The sequence below is a fragment of the Camellia sinensis genome, chromosome 12, assembly GCF_055761805.1.
Source record: "Camellia sinensis isolate YWXY chromosome 12, ASM5576180v1, whole genome shotgun sequence".
Lineage (NCBI taxonomy): Eukaryota > Viridiplantae > Streptophyta > Magnoliopsida > Ericales > Theaceae > Camellia > Camellia sinensis.
In genome coordinates this window covers 83,863,750-83,875,709 of record NC_138972.1, presented here as the reverse complement: position 1 = coordinate 83,875,709, position 11,960 = coordinate 83,863,750, and the positions used below count along the sequence as shown (strand labels likewise).

General features: G+C 31.4%; 1 protein-coding gene across 1 annotated transcript; it reads right to left on the bottom strand.

The window, feature by feature from the left end:
• Positions 1–9,460: 9,460 nt before the first annotated feature.
• Positions 9,461–10,445, bottom strand: LOC114277269 (NDR1/HIN1-like protein 1). The gene has a single exon (XM_028219153.2). It carries the CDS (start codon positions 10,288–10,290, stop codon positions 9,664–9,666), a length of 627 nt encoding a protein of 208 aa, XP_028074954.1. The 5' UTR covers positions 10,291–10,445; the 3' UTR covers positions 9,461–9,663.
• Positions 10,446–11,960: the final 1,515 nt, after the last annotated feature.

The following is an 11,960-nucleotide window of genomic DNA, read 5'->3' as shown; positions in this document are numbered from 1 at the left end:
AACCAACCATTTCTATTCATCAAAGTAGTTCTTACATCAATATTACATGTTAACAATAAAAGCAAATGTCCTATGGGCTTACAGCTTTCCAAGTCAACACCTGGTTACACAAAAGAAGAGTACTAACTCTATACAAAATAAGCCATTTGCTTGATATACATGTAATACAAACAAAATAAACAAAAAGAGTCTTCAACTCTCATCATCATCCAAGCTATATCCTTGGAGGTGGCATACTACCTGTACCTGAAAATAATGTCCCATATAGGGTGAGCCAACGCCCAGTAGAAATATGCTAAACACAGTATGAGCAATGACTAAGACATTAGCAATTGATAAATGTTCAATTTCCATAAACCAATTCATAACCACTGTGTTCATGTTCCATTTCATTTTCCATTTCTTATTAATTTCACAATTTGCATCAACGGCTCAGAACCTGGCCAACCACTTGTATGAGACAATGACTCATTTTAAACGTTTCCCATTTTACAATAGATAAACATACTAGTTGTATCAACATTTCAACAGATAAGCATACAAGCTATATCCACATTTCAACAGATATACATATTAGCTATATTAATACTTCCAAAGATAAGCATATGAGTTGTATCAACACATTAACTGACAAGCATATGAGCTGTATCAGTGGATTCTATCCCCTATCTCCTCCCAAACAACATCCGGTTTAGAGGTCCATCCCTTATCTTCCCCTAAACCGTGAAGTACATCCCCTATCTCCTCTCACACACACACACACAACGTATATACACATAGGTCATATACACAATCAATCAATACATAACATTAATGTATTCTATCAACCGTCATACTCTATGACATATCCAATTGATTAGTTCTAGTTTGCCTAATCATCATACATTGTCTACAACAATCAAAACTACCCTCCACCGGTAGCCCAAGCAATTATTTCTAAACAGATAATAAAAGCTCCAACAGATAAAATATCAATGTTTTCAAGAGTGAGCGATTAATAAATCCAACTCCACTATTCTACTATATAATGAACCAATTTCATTATTTCCAACTCAATTCTATATAACCATAATCTTCCCAAATTAATCATACCAATTAATTTATACAATCAATTAGGGTTTTCTACCCCATTTCTCAATATTGATCCAATGGTCTATATATCAACAACCAACAATAATATCATTATTTTGAAACCCACTATACACATTTTAGAATCAAAATAACAAAACTCTCTTTTAACATTTGAAACCCTAAGTCCCATAATCACCCAACTTCAACACTTTATCAAAATAACCAAAAATCTATGTCAAAGACCATAAAAGTGAGTAAGAATCCCTACCTCAAAAGATGACACCCAAAGAAGAAGATGTTGAAAACGAAGTTGCTCCAAATCACAAGTTTCTCGGATCAAAATGTAGCCCTCGATGATCAACCCAACTTTTACAAAAGGTCAAAGGGGAGGGAAGCACTCTAACTAGATCAAACCCTAGAGAGAAAGGAGTTTCTAGAGAGAGAAGCTCTCAAATGGCAGTTTGGGAAAGTAAGAGAGAGAGAGGAAGTGTAGAAAATGGTTCAAAAATGCCCAGCTGCCCTCTGTTATACGACATTCCCGCTCGAGCGGAAAACACAACGCTCGAGCGTCAAGAATAAAAAACTAAGTCCGCTCGAGTACAAGAAAGCCCGCTCGAGCTCCAAGACACAAGAATAAAGTACATCCACTCGAGCGCGAAAACCAGTCCGCTCGAGCGTAGATTTCCATCTCCCAGAACTTTCACCAACGAGGTTATAGCGATCCCGGTTATCCCTTTACTGTTCTGTTGTATTCCGGACTCGGTTCTGTGAAGTTGGTAGTGGTACCTATCTTGTTGTGTCCTTTAATTCCACATGATTGAGTTTTAGGATGTTTTGAATAGGGTTGTTACAGGTTGGTTAGGACTTGGTTTCAATTCCTTGTTGTTCAGTTTTTAGGCGTTCCGCTCGAGTGGGTCTTCTTGCGCTCGAGCGGGGATTACACACCTCCAGTATTTCGGGTTTCTGCAAAACTTCTGCAGATGTGATTTCTGCGCTCGAGCGGGTTTCTTTACGCTCGAGCGGTGGAGCTCGAGCGGGTCTGTTGGCGCTCGAGCGGGTAGTACTTCCTGGGTGTAAGTTCTAGGAGGTGGAAATCTACGCTCGAGCGGACTGGTTTTGGCGCTCGAGCGGAAGTGCTTTATTCTTGTGTCTTGGCACTCGAGCGGGCCTTATTGCGCTCGAGCGTGTCCAGAGTTTTGTTCTTGACGCTCGAGCGTCGTGTTCTCTGCTCGAGCGGGTCATACGTATATGAGTTATCCGCTGGGTGATTTCAAATCACTTTTTGCTTTTCTTTCTCTCTCTTACTTTTTCTAAAAACCCTTTTTGAGAGCCTCTCTCTCTAGATACTCCCTTCTCTCTAGGGTTTGATCTAGTTAAAGTGTCCTCCTTCTCTTCGGCCTTTGTAAAAGTTGCGTTGATCGTCGAGGGCGTCGTTTTGATCTGAAAATCTTGGTCTTTGGAGCACGTTGGTTTTTGGTCTCTTCTCCATCCGAGCTCTAACTTCGAGGTAGGGATATCCTACTCCTTTTTATGAGCTTTGTCTTTAAATTTTACTATTTTGAGATGTTGGGGTTGGTTTGGTAATTTTGTGAAGGTTTTGGGGCTTTTGTGTAAATTTACAAAGGTTGGGGTTTTAGCTATATAAAACCTAGATGCATGTTTGGCATGGGAAAAGTGAAATTAATGTTAAAACATAAATGAAAATGGAACCTAAGGGTTGTAATGTTAAATATAAAAAATGCCCTAATTACATTGGTTAATTAATTTGCATAATTAATTATGAGAAATGAGGAATTGATTTAGGAAGACATGGGATAAAAGGGTGTAGTTGGATTATTTATCACTCACCTAGTTGGAATGTTGATTATATATCCATTGTTGCATTTATCTTCTGTATAGAAATAACTGCTTTGGGCTATCGGTGGAGGATAGTCGTGATTGTTGTAGACAATGCATGATGATTAGGCAAACTGAAACTAATCACTGGAATGTGTCATTGAGATTGACGATTGAAAAAATACATTAAATTTATGTATTGTGTGATGATGTGTATAATTGTTGTTTATATGCATTGTGTTGTGTTGGAGGCGATAGGGGATGTACTCCGCGGTTTAGGGGAAGATAGGGGATGGACCTCTAAACCGGATGTTGTTGGGAGGAGATAGGGGATGGACTCCGTAGATAGAGCTTATATGCTTATCTAGTAATGTGTTGACAGAGCTCATATGCTTGTCATTGGAAGTGTGATAGTGCTCATATGCATATCTGTGGAAGTAATGATATAGCTTGTATGCTTATCTGTTGGTGTGTGATATAGCTAGTATGCTTATCTATTATGAAATGGGAAAGTGCTTAATATGAGTTACTGTCTCATATGAGTTGTTTGGCCAGGTTCTGAGCCATGGTTATAAATTGAGAGTTGAAAGGAATTCGAAAATGAATGGTAATATGGACTTGTATGTCACGAACATGTAAAGTGTGATAAGGGAAAGTATCAATGTTGGCCATCTATCAACTGCTAATCTTTTAGTCATTGTTCATATTTGGTTTAGTATATTTCTACTGGGCTGTAGCTCACCCTATATGGGAATATCATTTTCAGGTACAGGTAGCATGCCACCTCCAAGGACGTAGCTTGGGAGGCTAGAGGCAGGCGGACTTTTTTTGTCGTTTTATTTCTTTGATGTATTACATGTATATTCAAGCCAAGGGCTTAATGTGTAAATGAGTTAGTACTCTTTTGTTGTAACCAAGTGTTAACTTGGAAAGCTGTAAGCCCGTAGGACATTTGCTTTTGTTGTTAACATGTAATACCTTTGTAAGGAACTACTCTGATGAATAGAAAAATGTTTATCTTTATTACCAATGCATGTCTTTATTGATGGGTTTAATGTGTTATTTTGAGGGCGTTACAGAGGTACTACCCGCTCGAGCGCCAACAAGCCCGCTCGAGCGCAACCCGCTCGAGCCCAAGAAACCCGCTCGAGCGTAGAAAACACACCTGCAGAAGTTTTGCAGGGACTCGAAATGCTGGAAGGGTGTAAACCCCGCTCAAGCGCAAAATGACCCGCTCGAGCGGATCACTCAAAAATTGGGCAACAACAATGGGAGCCAAAGCTCTACCAACCTGTAACAACCAAGCCCAACACACGCTAAAACTCAAACAAATGGATTTAAAGTACGACAACAAGATAAATACAGCTACCCATTCCACGGAACCGAGTCCGGAATACAACTGAACAGTAAAAGGACAGCCGGGATTGCTATAGAAACCATGTTGACAATAATCAAAAGGGAGCCGTCATAAACATAATTTTAAAAATCAAGATAAACTATCGATAAGTCTTAATAGTTAGATTTAATTCTCATTAAATCCTATTAAAGTCAGTTCTATTAAAATCGTCGCTAAAAATAATTTTTGTGATAATTTTTTTGTAGATGTTGCTAAAAATTAACAATTAGTGAACTTCTTTTATTACGATTTTTATAAATTGTTACTAAAACTTACAATTCATGACGTTTTTCTATGACAAAATCTTCAAATTATCACTAAAAGTTAAAAATTAATGACTTTTTTTATAACGTTTTTTTAAGGGATTTTTTTTTAAATCCCTGATATTAAGATTTTATAAGATAAATGATATATAATATTTACATATAATTAAGGTCCCTCAACATTTTCACAAAGAAAATTTGACTTAGAGCAATTTCGCTCGACTCAGAGCAATTTCGGTCTCGACACAAAAAAATTTCAATTTTCACAAAAAAATTTCTTTTTTTTACAGAGAAATTTCGTCGAGGGACCTCAACTAATAAAAAAAAAAAAATTGGACCTCTACTACTACACAAAGTTGGAGAAGAATGTTTCACTATTTTTTTTTCCTTTTTTTAAACTGTTGCTAAAACTTATAATTAGTAATGTTTTTTATGACAAATTTTTTAAATTGTCATTGAAAATTAACAATTAGTGACTTTTTTTTTAAAAGTGTTTAATGAAAAATACCATTAATTATCATGTGACCTATTGAATAATAAGTCCACCTATTAAAATCTATACCTAAGTTCCCCTAACAACTATTATGAATGGGTAATGCTACTTAGAACAAAAAAATTAGAGCAAATTTTCAAACCTAACGGTGTCATAGTCTATTGGAATATCTAAAGTAACTCTTTGTCTCTCATGTCTTCTTTAATTATCAATCAATAATCTCACTTACATATAAATGGGTTTAGAAAATGGACTTATATATGATTTTCCTTTGTGAATTAAGTGAAATAAAAAAAATAAAAATAAAAACCAAAAATATTGAAAATATTTTCACATGGTTCGTCTAATTGATTAAAGATTTCCTATTAAAATTTAAAGAGCTACACTGAATTACTCATAGCCAATTTTTATAATAATTCTGTTTTTTTTTTCATATTTAAATTAAACAAATTAATCTATACCCTTTTTATAGAGGATTTTTAGTTTTAAATTCTTGATATTAAGATTTCATAAGATAAATGACTTATAATATTTTCATAATAGTTGGATCTTAACATTTTCATAGAAAATTTTTGACATAAAGAAATTTACAGAGAAATTTCTCTAATAATATTAGTGAAGGTCTTAACTAATAAAAAGATATATATTGAATCTTTCTTACTATCAAAAATTAAAGAGAGATATTTCATTAATTTTTCTTTTTAATAGAGGATTTTACAACCTCAAACCAAGAGTGAACAATATTCCAATTAATATGAAAATGCCTTACATAATTTTTATATACCTATTATTTTTTCATCAGAAATGCTATATATTATTTATTTTTTATCATTATTTTATATCAACTTCTATATGAACACTCATGATTACTTCTTTTATTTAAAAAATAAATATTAAAAAATTAATAAAGTTAAAAATAATATATTATCATATATTCTAATAATATAAAAAAGTAAAGAAAATAAAATTATGATATATTGCAGGCCTCGTTTTTTCATCCTCCAATCTCTGATTATGTAATTAAAAAAAAAAAACATGCTGTCATTGGACTGACGTAATGGTTGGAAAGCAACGTCGGTGAGGCTTTGCTACTGTCAATGTCAACACAACCCCTTTGCTACGAAATTACCATTTGATGAAATTGTAAGGCTACGATTTGATTTGATGTGTTTTATGGTAGAGATTACTATCAACAAAAACTAATAGCTAATGAACCTTGTGCGGCGTTGGAGTGCCTCTATTTTTTTTTGAAAAATTATTAAATATTTTCGGAGTATCTTGTGTTTATTAATTATTATTTAATATGTCTTTTCATATTTCTTAATCATCTAATACAATACTTTACTTACTCACATTCTCTACCAATCATAATAATATGAAATACCACGTGTTCATACTCTAGAATTACTGAATAATTATTCTTTATTTTAAGGTGATTTTCAACATTTTTCTGGTAATTTTTTGATGTATTTCTAGTGAGCTTTTAAAATATTTTGAAAGTGTAGATTTAGATTTTTTAGGCTTAGGAAGAGAGATTTGGGAGTTTCTTTCTCGATTTCGACATAAATTTTTAAATTTTTGACACTCATAATAATTCTCTCTTCTCTTAATGCTCCTCTATATACTGTTGTGGGTGTTCTTTCTCTTCAATTCTAATTTTTGATAGTAACCAAAATATGACAGTAGCAGAGTTGGGCAGCGTTGATCGGGATGACGTCAACGAAATGGCAAGATCAATGATTTTTTATTGGATCATAACTGTGTTTTTGTGACTTTGTATTTTGTTATTTGTAACTCTTATTAGCTTGTTTGTTTGGCCCTTTAAAGTTATTTTTTTCTTAATCGGTACATTATTTATTTTTATTTTAATATTGCTGTTTTATAACTTTTTAAAAAAACAAAAACTAATAACTATTTGGTTTTGTTAAAAAAAAAAATCAATTTCATGGGAATCATGATTTTAGTATACGAAAGGAATTATTAAGATAAATTATTGGCTCTGCTTGGTTAGGAACATAACGTTTAATTTGAAAACAAATAATAATAACAAAATGAATTATCAATATTCCAAAACTACTTCAGCGTTATACCATTTAAATTTACAATAATGATAGAGATCACTAATTTTGGAGCTCAAAAAAGACCACTAATGACATGACACTCAATAAAAAAAAAATACAACAGCAAGGCTAAAATATCAAATCATTTATGGTGGGGCTTACTGCCACATCATTAGTGATAGCACTAATTAGTGCTCTCACTCATTTTCCTTAAATTTATACAACTCTTTAAAATGAAAAGAAAATATATATTAATTAAATACACATAATGAAAAGATTGAAAATAATTTTACAACCTTAATTTAAAATATAATTTTATAAAATCTTGAGGGGGGCATCACCAGAGGCGGAGGCGCGTGAGGCTCAGGAGGGTCACACACACCCCCCTTAACTTTTCCAAAATTATACTTTTGCCTCTAACAAAAAATATATTTTATTTCAATCATTTCAAGCAATTTTTTAAAACTGTTATATCACTATTTTCTCTTCATTTTTTTAAGAAAAATATGTTTAATTTGTCATTTTAAATGTTTAATTATACTAAAAAAGTTCTTATAAATTTTGTATTAGAGAAATATTATATGTCACAAATTTTTAGACATTATTTTATACCACCTCTTATATGAACTCATAATTGATTCATTTGTTTACAAATAATTATTATACAATTAATGACAACTAATAAAATATTATCATGCAATTTAGGTATTCATAACTGTGAAAAAAAAAACAAATGATATATATAGAAACCACTATATATTATGTATTCACCTTTTTTTTTGTGTGTGTGCATCTCAATGAAAATTTGTTCTCATATTTTATGAGGATATGTGATTGTTTTTTAAATCGTGATTCATACATAAAATTAAATTAATAACAATAAAGATAATGATCAGTTAACTTGAGCTTATAAAATAAGTTTAAAAAGTCGGTTCATTTATCATTTTTCTTAAATATAACTTTTGAATCATACTAGTTTTTAATTCTACGATCAAATAAAAAATAAAAAATTAGATTAAATTAGATTACAATTTTTTGTTGAAATTTCAACTTTCAATAGTACTCATTCTAAACTAAAATCTGACTCCGGCACTGGCCATCACTCTTGGTCAGAATGCTGTTAAAAGATTCCAAACAAGGCTCAACAAATCAAATGATTAAAGTTCTTCTGATAAGATTGATTAATGCATCAATGTAAACTTTATATTAATGACAGGTTTTGATTCTTTGTCTTTTTAAATAAAACAGAAATAACATAAACTAAAATGACAGTACATAGACCATCCGTCTAATCTCTATTGGAGGGCTTTGTCTTAATCTATGCTCTCTACTAAGTGGACACAAGCCAACAGTCCATCATCAACAACATTATACTAAAAGGTTATTAGTTTTGTAATATCTTCTGTGGTCTTGGGTGACTCTAAAGATTAGTTTTTAGACCCTCTTGCCTACAATGTTAATGTCCAACTTGGACTCCATTTCCATATAAACAACTCAAATGACCTCATTTCTCTTTTAATAGTATCAACTCTAAATAGAAGTAAGGATGCCACCGACAAAAAAAAATGTGACACAAAATAAAAAGTGACAAAACATTTATAAGGATTGAATCTGACCGAATTATTTGTGAGTCTATACCCTATAATTGTTATTATGTGTTGATAGCGTTTACCATTTTCATAATAATTAATATTCTTTATAGGGTATGGCCTTCACTAGACCTACATTAAACCCAATAGAGTAAATCAAATATATAGATTTTTTTTTTAATTAGCAAAAGCGTATAATAATAAATTTTTAAAAAGAAGAGAAAAGAGTAAACAATAAGTAAATAGTCGAATTTTCACATTAGAAAAATGAGAGAGGAAGTGACACCACAACCACCACTACACACCCCTTCTTGACTTTTTATATTCCAAAAAATACAATTATTGTTCTATTTATAAGAATAAATTAAAAATATATTTTGAGATTTATTTAAAATACATATCATTCTTTATAATATAAAGAACTACAAATATTTCTTTGTTAAAATTTTTTATTTGATAGAATTAATTAAAAAATAAAATTTATAATTATTCTCCTATACAATAATAAAATTATTTGAATTATTAATTGAAAAAACTTATGATATCGTTAAAAATTGTTAATTAATTTAATAATTTATTAATAAAATGTGTTATTTGTTATGAAATTAAAAATTTCAAAAGATAAAATATAATTTTTAAACCATAGAACACAATTCGTATGTTAAGTAAACCTTAAGAATTGTATTTGTAATTTACAATATTTATTAATGACTTGTAATAACTAATTAGGACCATCATCATCATCATCATCATTTATAACTTAAATTTTCTCCCAATATTATTGTAATTTTGCTATTTTGTGTTCTCGTCTTCGTATCCATCAGCAAAATTTACAATTCAATAAAATTAAAAAAAAAAAAGAAAGGAAAAGTAAATAAAAATTGTAACGACATTAATTTATATCCATAGAGAGAGAGTAGCAATACATTAACGGCGTTAACTGAGTCCCATTCCATCACACAGTAACACTGCAACTCTGAAACATCTGGTACTTAACGGCGTCACCGACGACGACGCCGGTGCTCCGGCTCCCAAACGTGATGACCGCGGGACATTTAACGAAGAGAGGATACTGAGCGGAGATGAACGTTCCGACTTTGAATCGAACTCGACCGTCGATTTTGAACAAGAGATTGACTGTTCCATCGGCCTCGTCCTGGCTGAGAGCGACGCCGTTGTACGGAGCCACGGGGACGGTGGTGCCGGAGACGAAGGGGGACCAGACGTTGACGCTCATGTGGCCCTGATAGGTCGGAGGAATGGAGGTGTAGTATGTGATTTGCTGGTTCTGGTACGTGGCGTAGACGTCAAGTTTGTCGTAGTAGACGCCGATTTGATCGTTGGGGTTGCGGGAGGAGATTGTAATTTGGATTGCGGAGGTGAGGAAGTTTGGGGCGGTGATGTTGAACGAGTAGACAGTGGCGTCTTGGAGGCTGAATTGGGGTTTTTTGGGTTGGAGTATGGCCCAGATTATCAGGACGATTATGAGGATTATGAAGAGGGTGATTAGGATTCCGGCGAATATGCGGCGGAGGAGTTTGTGTTTTTTGTGCTTGTGGAGGCTGCACTCCTTTTCCGACATGATGGTGGTTGTGGTGGTGGTGGTGGCGGTGAGGATTGGGAGAGAGAATGGGGTGGACACACCTTTAGGACACCCTTAAATTACTCCTCCTCCGGTATAGATGAGAAAGTATTTTATAGAGCAAGTAAAGCTACCCAACAAAATTTTTTCAACTATACCAACATGGTTGGTTGGGGTAAGGTTTTTGGGTTCTTTATTTAAATTTTGGGTTAAGTCTTTATAATTTTTTTAGGCATTAAGTCTTGTTTGGCATGTGTTTAGTTTATGTTAAAAGTAAAAAATTATTGAAAAAATAAAAAACTCCATTATATAAATTAAAAAATCAAAAAAAAAATTTCTTTTTACTTTCTGTACATCATTTTATAAAAAATCAAAAAAATCATTTTAAATATACTAAATTTTTTTACCTCATATTTTAATCAAAAAATTATTAAAATAACATGATATATATCAAACAAGGCCTAAATATATTTCTTAGTATCCAAAGAACATGAACGTTTGAGTTTCGTCTCTGCCGTAATTGCAGTATGGATCCTTTTAAATAGATTAATTATTATTTTTTAAAATGATTCAGTAAAAATTGGTTAATAGAAATTTTTTTAATTATTTAAAAAAATAATATGAGAATAAACTTCACAAGTGACGTCTTGTTAAAATTTTTTTTTAATCATTACACTCTTTTCTCAAAAAAAAAAAAATCAAAAAATTATTCACAAACTAAAATTTTTAGTTTAAATTAAAATAATTAAAAAAATCAAAAAATTAAAAATCGAACTCACTTTTCAAACGGAGTCTAAAGTAGATGGTGAGGTTTACTATAAAGTAATGATTCAGTTGGATCATACGTTATTGTCCACCAAGTCATGTTCTCTCTTGAGTTTTTTCTTTTAACTTCCCATTTATTAGATTTTTGGACCTATTTTTAGGTCTAATTTTGATAATTTAAATTGTTAATATTTTAAAATTTATTAATTATATTCTATCTATAAAAAATTAAGTTGATCGGATATCAAAAAATATATGTTCGGACATCAAACTAAAGACCATTTTTAAAAAAATTTAATAAATAATTTTCCAAACATATACTTTCTGATATCCGATCAATTTTAATTTTTATAAATATAATATAATCAACAAATTTTAAAATATGACGGTTCAAATTATTAAAATTAGACCTAAAAGTAAATTCAATAAGCCAATAAGTAAGAAGATAAGAAAGAAACCCAAAGGGAGGATCCGGATTCTGTGTCCACCTTTCAATATCTAGGCAGTTTTGCTGACATGTTAATTTTCGAATGAAAATTGTTATACTTTTAGAATTTCTATTCATAATTATTCATCAAATATATGAGTGCTAATTTTGATATTAAAAATCATTTTAATAACTCTTTATATGTCTATGATTACGCCAAATCATATTATGCATTTTCTATATACGGTTTTTGCTGGCATAAATTTTTTTTGCTATTTTAATTACAAAAAAATATTAAAAAAAACTAAAAAAAATTAATAAGACAAACTGTTACATTCAAATCATAATTATTTTATTTTTTTTTTACAAAAGTCAAAAAATTATCTCAAATGAGACTTTTTAACCTTAAACTAAAGTAGTCAAAAAGCTTAAAAATCGTCCCATATCTCAAACGAAGGCATTGTTTCATGAAACTAGC

Excerpts from the sequence above, each read along its gene's own strand:
- LOC114277269 (XM_028219153.2), bottom strand. The coding sequence starts at position 10,290 with ATGTCGGAAAAGGAGTGCAGCCTCCACAAGCACAAAAAACACAAACTC.